Source organism: Schistocerca gregaria, chromosome 7 (assembly GCF_023897955.1).
Source record: "Schistocerca gregaria isolate iqSchGreg1 chromosome 7, iqSchGreg1.2, whole genome shotgun sequence".
NCBI classification, from domain to species: domain Eukaryota; kingdom Metazoa; phylum Arthropoda; class Insecta; order Orthoptera; family Acrididae; genus Schistocerca; species Schistocerca gregaria.
The window spans coordinates 420,673,783-420,694,435 of NC_064926.1; the positions used below are offsets into that span (position 1 = coordinate 420,673,783).

The window sequence follows — 20,653 nt, forward strand, 5'->3', positions numbered from 1 at the left end:
TCAAAACGACTTGCAAAATGATTTAGATAAGGTATCTCTATGGTGCGAAAAGTGACAATTGACCCTGAATAAAGAGAAGTGTGAAGTTATTCAGATGAGTACTAAAAGAAATCAGCTAAATTTCGATTACGAGATAAGTCACACAAATCTCAAGGCTGTAAACTCAGCTAAATACTTAGGGACTACAATTACAAAAAACCTAAATTGGAAAGATCACATAGATAATATTGTGGGTAGAGCGAACCAAAGACTGCAATTCATTGGCAGAACACTTAGAAGGTGCAACAGATCTAGTAAAGAGACTGCTTACACCATTCTTGTCCGCCCTATTCTAGAGTATTGCTGTGCGGTGTGGGATCCGCATGAGGTGGGACTGACGGATGACCTCGAAAAAGTACAAGGAAGGGCGGCTCGTTTTGTATTATCGTGAAATAGGGGAGATAGTGTCACAGACATGATACGTGGAGTGGCAAACATTAAAACAAAGGGGTTTTTCGTTGCGACGGGATCTTCTCATGATATGTCAATCACCGGTTTTCTCCTCCGATTGCGAAAACATTCTGTTGGCACCCACCTACATGGGGAGAAATGATAATCACGATAAAATAAGAGAAGTCGGGGGTCACACAGAAAAATTTAAGTGCTCGTTTTTCTCGCGTGCCGTTCTAGAGTGGAACGGTAGAGAGACAGCTTGAAGGTGGTTCATTGCACCCTCTGCCAGGCACTTTATTGTGAATAGCAGAGTAATCACATAGATGTTGTTGTGGTTGGCAGGAGAGCCAACACCGTGTTACTAGAGGAGGCCGAAAGGCACGCGATTTAGCTCACGCAGGCTGGCGAGAGGTCTGGAACAGGACAGGAAATTAGAATTTAGAAACAACGGACGTAGCTGGTGGAATACTTAACTTTAATCCATTAATGACGAACGTCGGTCTGGACGGTACATGATTCTCAATATCAATAGAAACTGATAATGGCGCCTTGCTAGGTCGCAGCAAATAACGTAGCTGAAGGCTATGCTAACTATCGTCGAGGTAAATGAGAGCGTATTTTGTCAGTGAACCATCGCTAGCAAATTCGGCTGTACAACTGGGCTGAGTGCTAGGAAGTCTCTCTAGACCTTCCGTGTGGCAGCGCTCGGTCTGCAATCATTGATAGTGGCGACACGCGGGTCCGACGTATACTACCGGACCGCGGCCGATTTAAAGGCTACCACCTGGCAAGTGTGGTGTCTCGCGGTGACACCACAGATGCAGATGTAGAGAACGTGCTGTTACTCCTTTCTGGGTGCCAAGAGACGAACACCAGTTGACACCCATCGGACAGTGAAGGGTGTGTACGGAGCAGCATGTCTGTCAAAAACCATCGCCGTCGAAAGGGGGGCCAAGGGCTGCTGCTGCCTCATGATATCGCAAATGTCGTAACAGATCTCAGGTGGGAGACACCGAGCAAACGCGCTTCAGCCCTGATCTCTCGCCATACGATTATCACGCCTTCCCTCTCCGAAAAAAGTTCTTCAAGGGTCAACGATTCCTGTCGGATGAGGATTTGCGCCAGGTAGTTAAGGACATCTGCACGCAGCAGAGCACTGTGTTTTATCAAGCGTCAACTGCTGGCTGCGTTCTTGGGGTAAAGCTGCTAGTTCAGTGCTCCACGGCAAACCTAGATGTTTGCCAGCTTCCCTGTTGATGAGATTTTTATAGACCCTTATCTCAATTGATTCTTTGATGATACTCTCCCAAAAGATACTAGCTCGGCAAAGTATTTTTAGTTTCTCAAATACGAAAGTGTGTGCCTCTTTGAAGCTATGTCGTGCCACTGCTGATTTAAGTTTATGCCTCAGGCGTATGCATCTGATGTGCTCCTTGCAGCGCTGCGAGATGCGTCACTTTGTTTGCCCGATGTATTGGTCACCACATTCGCAAGGAATGCTGTATATAACAAGAATATTGTGCCCAACTAGTCGCTCTTCGGACAGTATCATCAACGAATCTATTGAAATAACGCTTTACGACAGGGTTATCAGCTAAGATCGACGTGGAACCCTGCAATAGAAACTTTACACCAAGTACGCACAACCCCTTTCATCTCTCGGCCGGATCCAGCGCCCGAGGGAAAGGATGGGGAGGAACAGCCGCCGCTCAGTGCCTACATGGGATGCCCGCGCTGTCTCGACACTTCACCAGAAGATGATGATGATGATGAATTACACTCATCGAAACGTCGCAGCGTTTCGTCGTAGGCACCAGGATGGAAACCCTAGAAGATTTCTTCAGTACTATACGACGGGGCCGCGCGTTTTAGCCATGCGGTCTCTGGTGTCTCGTCACGGTTCGAGCGGCTTATCCCGTCGGAGGTTCGAGTCCTCCCTCGGCCATGGATGTGTGTGTTGTCCTTGGCGTAAGTTAAAGTTGCATTAAGTAGTGCGTAAGGTTAGGGACCGATGACCTCAGCAGTTTGGTCCCATAGTCCTTACCACAAATTTGCAAATTTATACGCCGGGAAAGTCGACATTCACATATTTTATGAAGACATTTGTCTGGTGTCTAGAATGATACGGAAGTGAATCGTGGATGCTAAGCAATTCGGACAAGAAGAGAATAGAAGCACTTTACATGTGGTGCTACAGGCTAACGATGGGTAGACCGAGTAACTAACGAGGAGATACTGAATTGAAATGGGAGAAAAAAAATGGTACAACCTGACAAAAAGAGGAGGACACGTCCTGAGTCATCAGTAAACTGTAATTTTTGGTAATGGACGGGAATTCTTGTTTGGAGGAGTGGCGGGGTCTTGTAAAAATAGTAGGGAGAAGTCAAGGCATGGATACCGTAAGGAATGGTTCAAATGGCTCTGAGCACTATGGGACTTAACATCTGTGGTCATCAGCCCCCTAGAACTTAAAACTACTTAAACCTAACTAACCTATCACACACATCCATGCCCGAGGTAGGATTCGAATCTGCGACAGTAACGGTCACACAGTTCCAGACTGAAGCGCCTAGAACGGTACGACCACACCGGCCGGCGATACCGTAAGAAGGCTCAATTAGATTCAGTACGGCGAGGTTATGTTGAGATGAAGAGCCTTGATCAGAACAGAAGCAGCATCAAACCAGTCTGCAGACTGAAGACCGCATTAACAACTTTCTTCGTACTATACTGCGTACAAGGAATATGTAAAATTTCTTTACACTTTGTTTGTACATTTGTGTTAAGATCTTATGGGACGAAATTGCTTAGGTCATCGTTCCCTAAGCTTACACACTACTTAATCTAACTTAAACTAACTTACGCTTCGGAAACACACAGACCCGTGCCCGAGGGAGAACTCGAGCCTCTGGTGGGGTATCCGCACGGACCCTGACAAGACGCACAAGACCGCGCGGCTATATGTTGTTCTTCCTGCTGGTGCAGTTTTAATAGCCAGGATTGTACGTAAACTTCTTTTTTCATTTAAAATTATTTTTCTAACTATTTTTATACTTTTTATAAATGATCTCTGAAGGGGATCTCACATACTCGTAATTACGGATTTCGTCCAAATTTGTGATAAATACATGTCTCGGCCAAAAATGAAAATGACAAAGGGGGAGCTTCAGATGACGAAGCGTTTGTAAAAGAAAATAGCGTGCTTGACACGGACTGGGCGAGGCATAAGCCATTTATGTTAGCGTAATGACCGGAGAGCGGTTGTTGTAGCAGAAACTGTACAGAACGGTAATCCGAGAGGCCTATGGTACACTCCCTTCGCGGAAACTATTTTATTTTCCATTTTTAAGTTACTTAACGCTGCAAATAAACCGAAATAATTCTCAGCGCATTGTATTTTTTAGTAATTCCGTGAAAGGCATGAAAAGGAAAATATGGGATTGCATTTAAAATTTCCAGGTAGGAATTTTATGCTTTAATGCCAGTCCCTTCTTGGAAAGTTATTTCCAGAGTCCTCGTGGAGGCAGTAAATACAATTTGTTCTTGGAAATTTATTTCGTATATTAAATTTTACCATGACAAAACTCTTCCAACTGGTGTGCAGAATATATGAGATAGGCGAAATACCCTCAGACTTCAAGAAGACTGTAATAATTCCAACTCCAAGAAAGAGGTCGCTGACAGATGTAAGTACTACCGAAATATCAGTTTAATAAGTTATGGTTGCATAACTATAACACGAAATTCTTACAGAAGAATGGAAAAACTGGTAGAAAACGATCTCCGGGAAGTGGATTCCCGAGATATGTAGGAAGACGCGGGGCAGTACAGCCCCTACGACTTATCTTAGAAGATATGTTAGAAAAGGCAAACCTACGTTTATAGCAGTTGTAAACTTAAAGATACCTTTTAACAAAGTTGACTGGAATACCTTTTTTTGTTTAAAAAAAAAAATCTTTATTTCCATAACAATACCAATTATACGTATTAACCCATCTCCTAACATGATTAGTGGGCCATAAGGTGATACATAAAATTGGGTTATAATGCAGCTTAGATATTACAGTTATGTTAGTGAGCTACAGTTTAAGCTACTGCAGTGTGTTAGTTTTCTACAACAATGGGCAGTTTAATTTAACCTACTTGTTAATTATCTAACCTAGAATGACTACTAACTGCAGCGTCACAAGTGTGCCAGTAAAGTACAAACCTACTTGGGATAACCATGCTCCACGAGCTAACCCCAAGGAGCATTCACCTGGCACTGGGCTGACCAAAGTTAGTATTCGCTGCAGTTTCCTAAATTAATGTCCTAAATCTAAGTCCTAGAATAACTAACTTAGCCTACGTCGTATCGGGTGGTATTGACCCCACCCCCTCTAGTCCCGTACGTGGCGTTTTCTAACTATGATGGAAGTCGGCCATGGGATACTTTCTTTGAAATTCTGAAGGTAGCAGGGGTACCAGAAGGGAAGGTTGTTTATAATTCGCACAGAGACTAGAAGGCAGTTACAAGACTCGCGGGGCATGAAGGGAAGCTGTGGTTCAGACAGGACTGAGACAGGGTTACAGCCTATCCCCAACGTCATTCAGTCCGTACCTTGAGCACGCAGAAGGAAATCAAAGAAGAATTTAGAGTACGAATTAAAGTTCAGGAAAGACAAATAAAATGTTTGAGGTTTGTTGATGACATTGTAATTGGTTCAAATGGCTCTGAGCACTATGGGACTTAACATCTACGGTCATCAGTCCCTTAGAACTTAGAACTACTTAAACCTAACTAACCTAAGGATATCACACAGCCATCACGAAGCAGAGAAAATCCCTGACCCCGCCAGGAATCGAACCCGGGAACCCAGGTGTGGGAAGCGAGAACGCTACCGCACGACCACGAGATGCGGGCAACATTGTAATTCTGTAATTCTGTGAGACACAGCAAATGACTTGGAAGGGCAGTCGAACGGAATGCAGTGTCTTGAAAGGAGGATATAAGATGAACATCAATAAAGGCTAAATGAGGATAAGAGAAATTAGAATTAAATCAGGTGATGCCGAGGAAATTAGACTACGAAACGAGACACTTGAAACAACACGTGAGTTTTGCTATTTAGGAGCAAAACAACCGATGGTGGCCAAAGTAGAGAGAATATAAAATGTAGGCTAGTAATGGCAAAACAAGCGTTTCTGAGAAGAGAAATTTATAAGCGTCAAAAGTGAATTTAATTTTTAGGAAGTCTTTTCTGAAAGTATTTGTATGGAGTGTAGCCACTATGGAAGTGACACGTACGATAAGCAGTTTGGACAAGAAGATAGTAGAAATCTTTGAAATGTGGTGCTGCAAAAGAATGCTGAACGTAAAGGGGTAGATTACGTAATAAAGCAAAATTACTGAACAGAATTTGGGAGAAAATAAATTTGCTGCACAATCTGACTAGAAGAACAAACCGGTTGATGGGACACTTTCTGAGACATCAGGGGATCACTAGGTTAGTGATGGAGGGAAGTCTGGGGTGTAAAAATCGTAGGGGGAAACCAAGAGATGAATGCAGTAAGAAGACTCAGAAGTAGCAGTACTGGGTATTAAAATTGTTACACAAAGAAGAAATGTAGATGGTAAACGAGTATTCACTGGACAAATATATTATACTAGAACTGACATGTGTCTACATTTTCACGCCATTTGGTGCATAAATCCTGAGAAATCAATACCCACAACAACCACCTCTGGCCGTAATAACGGCCTTGATACGCCTGGGCATTGAGTCAAGCAGAGCTTGGAAGGCGTGTACAGGTACAGCAGCCCGTGCAGCTTCAACACGATATCGCAGTTCATCACTAGTAGTGACAGGCGTATTGTGACGAACCAGTTGCTCGGCCACCATTGACCAGACGTCTTCAATTTGTGTGAGATATGCAGAATGTGCTGGCCAGAGCAGCACTCGAACGTTTTCTGTATACAGAAAGACCTGTAAAGGACCTGCAACAAGCGGTCGTGCATTATCCTGCTGAAATGAGAGGTTTCGCAGGGATCGAATGAAGGGTAGAGCCACGGGTCGTAACACATCTGAAATGTACCGTTAATGCGAACAAGAGGTGACCGAGACGGTTAACCAATGTTACCCCATACCATCACGCCGAGTGATACGCCAGTAGTGCGATAACGAATACACGCTTCCGTTGTGCGTTCACCGCGATGTCGCCAAACACGAATGCGACCATCATGACGCTGTAAACAGAACCTGGATTCATCCGAAAAAATGACGTTTTGCCATTCGTGCACCCAGGTTCGTCGTTGAGAACACCATCGCGGGCGCTCCTGTCTGTGATGCAGCGTCAAGGGTAACCGCAGCCATGATCTCCGAGCTGATAGTCCATGTTGCTGCAACCGTCGTCGAACTGTTGGTGCAGATGGTTGTTGTCTTGCAAACGTCCCCATCTGTTGATTCAGGGATCGAGACGTGGCTGCACGATCCATTACAGCCATGCGCGTAAGATGCCTGTCATCTCGACTGCTAGTGATACGAGGCCGTTGGGATCCAGCACGGCGTTCTGTATTACCCACCTGAATCCACCGGTTCCATATTCTGCTAACAGTCACTGGATCTCGACCAACGTGAGCAGCAATGCCGCGATGCGATAAACCGCAATCGCCATAGGCTACAATCCGACCTATATGAAAGTCAATAACGTGATGATACGCATTTCTCCTCCTTACTGGAGGCATCACAACAACGTTTCACCAGGCAACGCCGGTCAACTGCTGTTTGTGTATGAGAAATCGGTTGGAAACTTTCCTCGTGTCGTGCGGCTAGTCCCGGATGAGGTTCGAGTCCTCCCTCGCTAATGGGTGTGTGTGTTTGTCCTTGGGATAATTTAGGTTAAGTAGTGTGTAAGCTTAGGGACTGACGACCTTAGCAGTTAAGTCCCATAAGATTTCACACACATTTGAACATTTTCCCCCATGTCAGCACGTTGTAGGTGTCGCCGCCGGCGCCAACCTTGTGTGAATGCTCTGAAAAGGTAATCATTTGCATATCACCGCATCTTCTTCCTGTCGGTTAAATTTCGCGTCTGTAGCACGTCATCTGCGTGGTGTAGCAATTTTAATGGCCAGTAGTGTAGCAGTACTTGTTCTGAGATGAAGAGGCTTGCACGGGATAGAGCAGCATGGAGACCTGTATCAAACCAGTCTCAGGAATGAAGACCACAACAAACAAAATGAAAACATTAATAAATAGAATATATTGAGCACTATATGGGTTTATTTGCACTGTAAGTAACGTAATATTAGAAAATAAAACAAATGAAAAAGTTTCCATTTAGGGGCTTCACCCCCACGACCTTAGAATTACCCTTCTCCAATCTTTACTCTGCCCTAACTGCTACCTGTAAGTTAACGATAATGACTTATACCTCACCCGAACCGCGCCAGAAATGCTATAACTTCAAAACGCATTGCATCTGTAGATCCCACTTCCATCAATTTAATTTCCGGTCAAACTCTGCGTGTACGATAAATCTGGACGAAATCGGTGATGACGAGTAGGTGCGGTCCCCTCCTAGGTAGATGAAATAGATTGGCGAGGTGCGACTATGACTCACGCACTTATTTTTACGTACAAACTTAATTATGTATATAGACAGTTGATAAGTTCTGCGAATCGAGGACCTCGACGATCTTTGCCTGATATCGATGTTGACACTGGCGAGATATTGGTTATAGGGATTCCAAGACTTTCAAATGATGACGATTTTGCTGTGTGGAGCTCTCAGCGGCGCAGTTATCAGCGCCTGTACAAATTCCCAATCCTTTCACTGTCCACTCTCGCAATTTTCCCAAATGATGATGAAATGATGAGGACAACACAAGCACCGAGTCTCCGGGTGGACCCGGCCGAGAACTGAACCCGGGACCCCATGATACAGAGGTAACAACGCTAACCACGAGCTGCGGACAAGACTTTCAAGAATGTTTTAATTTAAAGTTTTAAGTAAAATAACAAAAGACCAAAGAAACATTCTGTTCATGTGATACAATTACAAATTAATGTTTTCTTATTTTTTTCCTTACTTGCAGTGTGAGAGGTTTCTTCTTGTGAAATTTCATGATTCTACGTCGAGTAGAAGTACTCTCTAGGTTTTTATCAGTGAGTTTACAATTTTATTTATTAATTTTTTATTTTATTTTTTGCATTGCCACGTCGGGTTGGGTGGTTTTGAGGCAAGAGGCCAAACAGCGAGGTCATCGGTCTCATCGGATTAGGGAAGGACGGGGAAGGAAGTCAGCCGTGCCCTTTCAAAGGAAGCATCCCGGGATTTGCCTGAAGCGATATAGGGAAATCACGGAAAACCTAAATCAGGATGGCCGGACGCGGGACACTTCCATGTGAATCCAAATTTCAGTTTGATACGTGTACAGTTCCTCAGAAAAAGGAGAGTTAACAGAAGACAGTCTGAAAACAAATCACAATTTTTTTTTAATTTTGTTCTGTGGTAATGCTCAACGGTCTTGCCTTATATCAAAATTTGTGACAATGTGGCCATATCCTTTGGTTGCATTGACTTAGAAGCTTCGCTTTCTGACACCACCAAGGGATTGTAGCCCCTGATCTGGGACATTAATTTCAAACCTGATTCATCTACTTATTCTGACACAAACTGTTTTAAAAAACTGGTCAGTAAGACAGACGGACAGATAACAAAATGATAGTACGCTGATCACCAGGAACATTATGACTATCTACCTAATAGCCGGTATGTCAACCTTTGACACTGATAACAGCGGCGACATGTCGTGGCATCGAAGCAATGAGGCTTTGGTAGGTTGCTGGAAGGAGATGGCGCCACATCTGCAGACACTAGTCACTTAATCCCCTTAAATTCCGGGACGATGAACTCTGACGCCACGTTCAATCGTACCCCAGACGTGTTCGATCAGTTTCAGATCTGCCGAGTTTGGAGGACACATCAACTGGAACTCGCCACTGAGTTTCTCATACCACTCCATCACACTCCCGGCCTCGTGACAGGGCGCACTATGTTGTTGAAAAATGCCTCAGTTGTCGGGAAATATGATCGTCATGAAAGGGGGTGTATCTGGTCTGTAACCAATGTACGATACTCCCTGGCCATCATGGTGCCTCGCACGAGCTCCACTGGACCTGTGGATTCCCACGTTACTGTTCCCCAGAGCATAACGAAGCTGCCACCGTATTGTCTCCTTCCCGCAGTGCAGGTGTCAAGGAACAGATCTCCTGGAAGACGAATGATTCGCATCCTTCCATCGGCATGATGAAGGAGGTATCGAGATTAATCAAACCATGCAACGCTCTGCCACTGCGCCAGCGTCCAAAATGGTTCAAATGGCTCTGAGCACTATGGAACTTAACTGCTGAGGTCATCAATCCCCTAGAACTTAGAACTACTTAAACCTAACTAACCTAAGGACATCACACACATCCATGCCCGAGGCAGGATTGGAACCTGTGACCGTAGCGGACGCGCGGTTCCAGACTGTAGCGCCTAGAACCGCTCGGCCACTGAGGCCGGCGCCAGCTAACAATGCCCGTGGTCACGTGCCCATTTCAGTCGTAGTGCCCGATGTCGTGGTGTCAACATTGGCACATGCATGGGTCGTAGGCTGCGCAGACCCATCGTTAGGGTTGTTCGGTTCAGAAACACTTGTACTATCCCCAGCGTTAAAGTCTGGTATTAGTTCCGCCACAGTTTGCCACCTGTTCTGTTTTACCAATTTGCCCAGCCTACTACGTCCGACATCTGTGAGAGGGGTGTCCGCCCAACCCCACGACGTCTGGACGTGGTTTTACTTTGGTTTTCGCCATGTGTTGGCGAAACTCACCACAGTTCTCCTCGAATACGCAAGTCATGCCATTTCCAAAACGCTCGTGCCGAGCCTCCGGGCCATCACAATCTGCTCTCGGTCAGAGTCAGATAAATCCCTCGCCTTTCCCATTCTATACACGGACAGCACGCTCAGTGATACTACGTGCATCGCGCGTATGTCTGACTGGCAGTAATTCCTGGACGGGTTTACATCAGTAGTAGATCGGTTGTCATAATCTTCTGGCTGTCCGCCCCCGATAGCTGAGTGGTGTCCGCAGCTCGTGGTCTAGTGGCTTTCGTTGCTGCCTCTGGATCACTGGGTACCAGGTTCGATTCCCGGTCGGGTTGGGGATTTTCTCTGCCAGGGGACTCGGTGTGTATGTTATACTCATCATTTTATCATCATCATCCACGTATATAGGTGGCGACAGGAATGTCATCCGGGCACTCCTTCAATTAACCATGCCAAATCCGGCCTTGACCATGCGAAACCGTTGGACAAAGACACACGAGGAAGAATATTGGGAACAGTTTGTGTAATCGGAAATTTTAAAGGCCTGGGTTCGATTCCCCCCTGGGTCATAGTTTTTCTCCGCTCAGGGACTGGGTGTTGTGTTGTTCTAATCATCATCATCAAGCTGGCACAGTAGCTCAGAGTGTTTGGTCAGAGAGCTGGTTGGCCTTTATAATAAAGAAAATAAGTGGAAGGATCAACAAACGAACTTGAACGGATGTTATGTGACGTCCGCAACGACAAAACACCACGATCAACGACACAAAAAAAAAAGTGGCCAGCGTGACAGAATGTCAATCCTAAGGGCCCGGGTTAGATTCCCGGCTGGGTCGGAAATATTCTTCGCTCGGGGACTGGGTCTTGTGTTGTCCTAATCATTATCATTTCATCCCCACCGACGAGCAAGTAGTCGAAGTGGAGTGAAATCGAAAGACTTGCACCCAGTGATCGGTCTGCCCGACTGGAGGCCTTAGTTACACGAAATTTATTTATCTGCTGGCTGATCAGTGTATAATGGTTTCGTTTTTAGCGACTGAGATACGAGGTTTACTCCAAAAGAAATGCACACTATTTTTGTAAAAATACAGTTTTCATTCTGCATGCGTGAGAGTTTTACAGTGTGTAGATACATCCTTCCCGCTTGTTTTCAAACTTAGTTCAACCTGTTCCCGTGTGTGGCGCCGTCACAGCATGTCTTCAAGATGGCTGTTACACTTGATGTTCGTCAGAAGCAACGTGCTGTCATAGAATTCCTGTGCTGTGAAAATGAGAGAGTGGGAAACATCCACAAGAGATTGAAAAAGGTGTATGAAGATGCTGCTGTCGATCGCAGTACAGTTAGTCAGTGGGCAAACAAGTTACGTGATGAAAGCGGGCACGGCAATTTTGAGGATTGTCCTCGCAGCGGCAGCCCTCGTACTGCACACACTCCAGACAGTATACACAGAGTTAACGAATTGGTGACTGCTGACAGACGCATCACAGTGAACGAGTTGTCACACTACGTTGGGATACGGGAAGGAAATGTTTGCAGAGTACTGAAGTGTGGGCGTTAAAAATAGGTTTGTGCCAGGTGGGTTCCCAGGAGGTTGACAGTGGCTCACAAAGAAACAAGAAAAACGGTATGCAGCAAACTTTTGGAACAGTGCGAGAATGGTGGAGAGGATTTTTTTGGAAGAATTGTGACAGGTGATGAAAGACGGCTCCATCATTTTCACCAGAGATGAAGAGGCAATCAATGTAGTGGCATCATGCAAATTGACTCAAGAAAAAGAAAATTCAAAACCATACCTTCTGCTGGAAAAGGTATGGCTACGGTGTTTTTCAATTCCGAAGGACTCTTGCTTGTGGACATCATCTCAAGAGGAACCACCATAAATTCTGCTGCATATGTGACGACACTGAAGAAACTTCAAGGTCGAATGAGTCGTGTTCGACCACATCAACAAAAGTAGGATGTTTTACTGTTGCACGACAATGCACGGCCACATGTCAGTCCAAAAACCATAAAAGCGATCACAAAACTCGGATGGAGAACACTGAAACACCCGCCTTACAGTCCTGACCTGGCTTCATGTGACTATCATCTCTTTGGGAAACTCAAAGACTATCTTCGTGGAACAAGGTTTGAAGATGATGACTCCCTAGTGTACCCTGCGAAACAGTGACTCCAACAGGTTGGACAGGCGCTGGTTCTAAGATAGCGTAAGGCAGTTGAGAGGGATGGAAATTATGTGGAGAAATGAAAATATTGTTCCTGAAGAATGTATCTACACACTGTAAAACTTTCAAACATGTAGAATAAAGGATGGATTAAAAAAAATAGTGTGTATTTGTTTTGGAGTGACCCTCGTATGTTACCCTAAATATCTATTGTGTTTATATTCTTTTATAGATGTCTCAACGGAAACGGCAAATCAGTTTACCCACACGACAGTGAGCACACTAACCGGCAAGTGGGCACACACACAGAGACACCTCATTGAAACCGGCTGCGCCGCTGTACTGCACCGAGGCCACGCTACGCTTGGTAGCGCTCAGCGGTAGCCGGCAGAGGAGCTGATACAGCATTGGTTGTGTTTCGCAGGCGACGTTTACCGACTTGTCGAATACCCGTTCCCGGCGGCCCCTCCGCTGATCCTGCCTGTCCACGACCCAGAGGCGCAGGGTAAGTTCCGGCGGCAGGGCTGTCCGCGTGTTCGCCTAGGAGCCATCTCCCTGCCGTCCCCACTGTCTCTATCTTCTCGTGCATCAGTGTTCTCCTCACTCCACTCGCAGACCCCGCGCACCCACCCCGCTCGCGTTACGTCTTCCAGAACAGCAGCATTACAGCTACCGCACGGCATGGTACTTTGCACGTTCCTCTCATCAGCTCACTAAGTCTCTCTGACTGAACTTCTCATAACTTACTCTACGTACTCATGTTTCAAGCTTTTTCCAAACGCTTAACTTTCCAACGGCACATCTCAGAAACTCCTGTTGCACTTGAATGTTCGTAGCGCTATGACTGTTGGTAGTGGAAATGATTTTTAAAATGTGCTCTTTCGACAAAGTAAAAGTGTTAATTATGGATGAAAACTGACACACGTCACTGGTGTAATATTCTATAATATTAATTTAAAAGCCGGCCGGGTTGGCCGAGCGGTTCTAGGCGCTACAGTCTGGAACCACGCTTCGAATCCTGCCTCGGGCATGGATGTGTGTGATGTCCTTAGGTTAGTTAGGTTTAAGTAGTTCTGAGTTCTAGGGGACTGATGAGCTTAGAACGTAAGTCCCATAGTGCTCAGAGCCATTTGAACCATTAATTTAAAAACATGTCTCCTCTCCACTTTAACCTGCCCTAAATCAAAAAATAATTATTGTTATCTTTGGAAACCAACTAATGTAATCTGTAGATGCACTAGCTGAAAATCAAATATTTCAGAGTCACACATGTGTGGTGAATGTCGTAACAAAGCTCAAATACCGGAACTTTAGACCATCGTTTTTGTCCACAGCACTACTGATTAGTTTTTGCCGAATGCTACAGCACTTCAGCTCTAGAGAAGAGCAGGGTATATAAAATCACCAGTAATTTTTGCAAACGTTATATAGGCCAGTCTGGCTGACCAAAATGTACCCACTTGAAGAAACGTGATAGAAATTGGAAATTTAGAAAAGATGACTCTACTTTTGCAGACAACCTGCTTAAAGAAGGCCATAGTTACAAGGTGCAATATAAAGTCCCACATCAAGCCAATAAAGAGAGGAAGATGAACTACCTTGTAATAATGGAGATTAATAAATATTTGCCCAAGGTTGGTAGTAAATGGCCAGATACAGTTCCAATACTGCCACTTCTAACTGTAGATAGAGCTCATAATACGAGCCAGACATTTTTGCAGGTTACCCTCCTACAAACGTGACCCATTATCCGTTATTCCAGTTACTATAGTTTCATTTGCCTTGTTCAAATATATTACTTTGTGTAAACATGCCCCATTACCCCTTATTGCAGTACTATGGTTTCCTTTCCCCTGTTCAAATATTTTACTTTGAGTAATCACAGCTGCTTCACTTACCTGCACAATCTCACTTGGATGTCTTACCTCTTTCTATTATTGGATCTGTTAAAGTCAAGATTGTTTTGTTCAGCTACTCACTTGGAACACGTCACGAAAGTTTATTGCTCAATTTATTTTCCTCTCAGAAGAAGTGTCGTAATTTATTATGTATTTCCTTGTTTAATGTATCACTTTAATGTTCAGTAGTTTTCCATCACATTTTCATTAAAAGCATTCCCCTCGTCTTAGCCCTAAATCAAAAAATAATTATTGTCATCTTTGGAAACCAACTAATATAATCTGTAGATTCACTAGTTGAAAATCTAAGATTCTACAAATATTTCACAGCCACACAGATTTATCTTTGTTCCTCATGAAGTATAACAGCCGAAAACCAATTTATGAAAGAAAATAATAAATATTGTACGATATTACGACATATAATTAGAGTTTTTGTTCATGATGTATGAAATATTCTACTAAGAACCGACAGTCACACTCATTCACTGCAAAAAAAATTAAATAGTTATTTAAGACTTCTAGAATACTTACAAAGGTGCAAACGTGAACTCTGACCATTTTTCTAGCTTCTGTATCACAAGTGAACGGAAAAAATAAAATTTAGTACGCTGCTAACCATTATAATTGCAGCACTATTTAAACGCCAAGTAACAAAGAGATTATACGCTTGATTGTGTTTAGTCAGGTAAGTCGTAGGTGCAAGAAACATTAGCAAGAAACCCGACTAAAAAAAGTAAATAAGTTGTCGCCAAGCACTGCCTAGGGTGTAATCATGAAATAAAATACGATGAGAGCGGTATCGCGGTGAAAACAGCAAGTTTCCGTGACAGTGTAATTAAGAGTCCATCAAAATAAAAATGTCTGAAAAGGAAATTAACAGGGCGGAGATTTCAATTTAAACAAGGCTCGCTGCCTATTAACTCGCTGACCTTCATGCCCACCAGAGCTGAAAAAAGCTGAGGGAATGTATGTTTCACGCAAAACCACTGTATGCTCTCAAAAGCAAATGAGCATCAGAGGCCGAATAAGGGCTGAGTGTAAATCAGCCACGCATAGCGGCGCAGGACCAACAATAGTTAACACACTGATCGTCGAGATATCGTGCACAAAATGGAAACAACATCTCGGTTGCGTACCCGGAAAACTATCATTAAGCATATGTCATCTCTTGTCGTGCAGAAGACGTTTGAGGTCACTTTAACAATATTTGTATCGAGCTGGTGTGGCCCGATTCCATTTACTGTTCTTTTTGTCTACACGCTGACATATGCAGCCCTTGTTTATCCACTGTGAGTGGGAAATTCATCTCCTTCTGCATCACCAGAATCCTGATGACCTGTCGTGTACAAAATTTGTGAAATGAAACTTACCAGTAACAGAGCCATTTGCACCATTTTGTTTGGTTCAAATGTCTCTAAGCACTATGAGACTTAATATCTGAGGTCATCAGTCCCCTAGTCTTAGAACTAGTTAAACCTAACTAACCTAAGGACATCACACACATCCATGCTCGAGGCAGGATTCGAACCTGCGACAGCAGCCGCCGTGTGGTTCCAGACTGAAGCGCCTAGAACCGTTCGACCGCCTCGGGCGGCTGTGTAACAATGTACCGACAATTATCTTTCCTTCTGTAATTAACGTTTGCAACAAGTTCACTTGTCACAAAAGACGGTCAACTGTCCCTAAACAAATGGTATAATTTTTTTACAGCACTGCCACACAAAAAATAACGCAGAAGTGTCGCAAAGTAAAATTTGGTAGAATTTCGAGCGTCTATAACGCAAGAAGAATTTGGCCCTACGTAGAGATCCTAAGGCTGCGTCGACTTGTCTAGTGTGGCAATAGAAGACAGTGAAACGGAAGCTTCAGGTTTTGAAGTCCACGTTAAATCGATAAAAAAATCATATACCCACGAGATCGTAGAGACATACTATCGTTTGAACGTCGGACCGGCTCCCTTAAGGAGAACATAGAAATAGGCACAGCTGGCCTTGAAAGGCAACTGAAAGAGATGAAAACAAATAATTCCTCAGGTCAGATGGAGTCCCAATTCAGTTTGATAGAGAGTACTCTTCACCATTGGTCCCTCACTTAGCCGGCATTTATATAGACTCTTTCGTTCAATGCAGAATCCCAAGCGAATGGAAAAGAGCGCAGTTGATTCACACATAATAGAACAGACAAAAAATGTTCAAATGTATGTGAAATCTTATGGGACTTAACTATTAAGGTCACCAGTCCTTAAGCTTACACACTACTTAACCTCAATTATCCTAAGGACAAACACACACACCCATGCCCGAGGGAGGACTCGAACCTCCGCCGGGATCAGCCGCATAGTCCATGACCGCAACGCCCAAGACCGCTCGGCTAATCCCGCGCGGCAATAGAACGGACCCGAAAAATTACAGGCCAATATTATTATTGTAGAGTTTGAAAGGTCGAATATGACAAATTTTCCTGAGACAAAAAAGCTTGTGTCCACAAATCGACACGGATTTAGATAGCGGCACTCGTGAAAACTCAGCTTGCCCTTTTGTGGCACGATATACTGTGGACCAAGGGAGAAGGGCAACAGGCAGATACCATATATTAAGGTGTCCGAAAAGGGTTGAACAGAGCTCCTCATTGCAAACTTTTAACTGAAGTTCTAGCACATTGAATGGATTATCATACACGTGAGTTGCTCGAGAAGTTGTTAAAGTCATACAAACCAGTACGTTGTCCTAGCTGGCGAGGCTTCATCTTAGACAAAGTATTCGTCAGGAGTTCCCCAGGGAAATGTTACAGGTCCGCTGTTATTCTCTATATACATACATGATCTGACTGATCGGGTGAGCAGCAATCTGCGACTGTTTGCCGATGACGCTGTAGTTTGCAAGAAAGCGTCTTTATTGAGGGACTATAGAAGGATACATGACGAATTGGACAGAATTTCTGTGTAATACATGAAATGTATTCGCAGTTGCCAATATGGACAACGATCAGCTGTATAATGGAACTACGACAGGGAAAATGTGTGCTGTATGGGGCCGCGCGGGATTAGCCGAGCGGTCTAAGGCGCTGCAAAAATGGCTCTGAGCTCTATGGGACTTAACGTCTGAGGTCATCAGTCCACTAGAACTTAGAACTACTTAAACCTAACCAACCTAAGGACATCACACACATCCATGACCGAGGCAGAATTCGAACTTGCGACCGTAGCAGTCGCGAGGTTACGGATTGAATCGCTTAGAACCGCTCGGCCACACCGACCGGCACGTTCATTTGCGGATACCCAGCTACCATCTGTAATAAAAAAAAAACTGAGTGACCGGATTACCGAAGAACCTCAATGGGTTTCATCGAAGATCCGCCCCGAACAAATTCAACTAACAATAGAGAACCTCGGTAGCTCAACGTGTTCGGTCAGAGGGTTATCTGCCCTCTGTAATGAAAAAACTGAGTTAATCGATCAACGATAAACTTGAACAAGCGTCATGGGACGTCCGCCCCGAACAAATCGAACAAACAAAAGCCGGCACGGCAGCTCAGGATGTTCGGTCACAGGGTTAGTTGCCTTCTGCAGTAAAAAAGAAAACGGAGTGTATGGATCACCAATGACCTCCAACAAGCTTCGCGCAACGTCCACCACGAACAAATACAGTGACCAATAACGATAAAAATGAGATTAAAAAAAAAGTTCACCGCGACGGAATATCATACCTAACGGCCCGGGTTCGATTCCCGGCTGGGTCGGAGATTTTCTCTGCCCAGGTGCTGGATGTTATGTTGTCCTTATCATCATTTCATCCCCACCGACATGCAAGTCGCCGAAGTGGCATCATCTCGAAAGACCAGCCGAACAGTCTACCCGACGGGAGGCCTTAGCCACACAGGTCTCTATCTCCAGTGAGTAATTTGCTTCCTGTGTCTGTAACATTTTTTTTTTTTTGCAAACACATTACTTCATTTACTACCTGATGTTTTCTGCGCAGTCGTAACTGCTCTGTGGAGTGGACTACGCGAGTCACTATACATAATCATTTTGCCTGCACGCATCTCCAGTTCAATACCTGACCTGCTGCTCAAGAGAAAATGTATTTCAAAAGCTTGCTTGAGACGCAGATACTAACCAACCTAAAATACGTTACTCATAATAGTTACAACTACTAGTCTGAAAGTAAAGCAAATACTGATGTAATATGTAGTATTTGCACTATAAATAAAATTGTACATGTAAAATACATCTGTAAACCAGCAACTGACATGGAACATTTTGTGAAGTGTTTATGTGACACAGTTGTCTGTGTGATGTACGTGGGCTTCTTTCCAGAAATGTTGGAGGAAAATAAGGCCATACGATATTCACCGTAACAGTTTAAATGCATACAACTCGTTCAATTATTTTACCAGCTGTACCATATTATCGTATTTTTCTGCACTCTTTTAGCCATTCAAAGGGCGCTTAAAGTGTCGTTAAGGAAGTAAATAATCTTATGCCTTGCGGATTCGAATGAAATGCAACTAACAAATATGACACTGTAGTAAAACGAGCATAGATGCTGACGATGGACATGGCAGCCAGAAATCGTTTATGGCCATATAAATAAAGCTTTTTTAATAAGTATTTGTGGCTGCGACTGTTTGTCTCCTCTGCCTACATACCTTACCCGCATAACAGCCATGGAGTTAAACAACATCTAATATTGATAAAATAACAGTGATATTTTTCTTTCTCTGTCCGGAACTACTCTTTCGCATTTCAACTAAATTACAGTCTACTGCATTATTTGATGAGTAGCACTAATATACTGGCAGAACCACAAAAGTATATTTAAGGGTTGAAGGAACGACAAACGTCAACAGTAATGTAACGAAATTCCAACATATTCGCGCTGTATATTCATCGCATTTCGTATGTGTTAGGCTTTTATTTCACTCAAATGAAGCCCTCCACTTTGCCTTTCGGAAAAATATTCATTCAGTTAATGGAATGTCAATTTTATGAATGTATCAGTGGTCGTAATAGACATCTCAGTGCAGCGTAAAAGCAGACAGTGATCAAAAGGATAAACGAGAGAGAGAGAGAGAGAGAGAGAGAGAGAGAGAGAGAGAGAGAGAATTTCCAGTGAACTGCTGTGTTTTTCGGAATATTATATTTGGCGAAAATATAAATTCCACGGTAGAGATGATACTGTAAAAATAAAACAAAACTTAATTTTTATTTGATATTGTTGCAGACATAATTTTCAGAACAAAGAGTCTTACTACATAGTTTTCTTTAGAAAGGTTTCTTTTGCCAAGCAATTTCTCTATTCTGTGGATGCATACAACGATAGCAACAATTACTGCGGACAGATATACCGTTGATTAGAAGGTATCCAACTGGAAACTAAATAATCTCACAATTATGAATTTGGTGTTAATCCTCAGTTCTTGCAGCTGTTTCAACACAACTGGGGTTTCCGGCTAAATTAAATTTGATAATGTACACAGTAATTTAATAGTGTACGTTCTTGCCATCCTTCATGTTGTGCACAACCATGGTTAAAAGGTGAAGTGTTGGCAATGAAATTAGTCTCATTCTACGCAATTTATGGCAAATGGCCTTGCCGCAGTGGATACACCGGTTCCCATCAGATCACCGAAGTTAAGCGCTGTTGGGCGTGGCTGGATCTTGGATGGGTGACACTATTGCCATTTTTCGGGGTGCGCTCAGAATCGAGATGCCAGTTGAGGAGCTACTCGACCGAATAGTAGCGGCTCCGGTCAAAGAAAACCACCATAACGACCTGGAGAGCGGTGTGCTGACCATACGCCCCTCCTGTCCGCATTCTCAACTGAGGATGACACGGCGGTCGCATGGTCCCGATGGGCCACTTCACTAGTGGCCTGAAAACGGAGTGCTTTAGGCAATATATGGTCGTATCGATAGTAGCTGTATTTTCTAGGTATTGAGAATTTACAACGAATTTAAATAGAGGCAAATATTACTAAAACATGCCGACACACTTCGAGTGGTTGTAGAGGGTCATGAGGAATAAAGTGAGGATAGAAACCCTTATCTGAAAAAGACATCTAGTGAGGCAAGAGAACATCTCTCTCACAGGCGACAAGGTCTGTCTTATGCAGTAGCTAGCTGCATCTCCTCCACTGTCGATCGTGGCGTTTAATCGCGATCACTGAATAACAACCAACATTGCGAGACGTTCTGCCTATGGTCAATCAACGTAGAAAGCGACATTTGCTGCCGATGGGTGCCAGCACCTATAAGTTCGACGCTCTGTAGCGTCATTGGATGATGTTTCCAGACACTGGT

At 43.9% G+C, this 20,653-nt stretch overlaps 1 protein-coding gene across 2 annotated transcripts in view; it reads left to right on the forward strand.

The window, feature by feature from the left end:
• Positions 1-20,653, forward strand: part of LOC126281204 (synaptotagmin-11) — a 1,096,906-nt gene that overhangs the window by 357,865 nt on the left and 718,388 nt on the right. The window contains exon 2 of one of the 2 annotated variants that reach the window (XM_049979939.1): positions 12,876-12,956. The exons of the other annotated variant lie outside the window; for it this stretch is intronic. Coding sequence (XP_049835896.1) covers positions 12,876-12,956 — 81 coding nt within the window. The remainder of the gene's footprint in view (positions 1-12,875; positions 12,957-20,653) is intronic. 2 annotated transcript variants of the gene reach the window in all.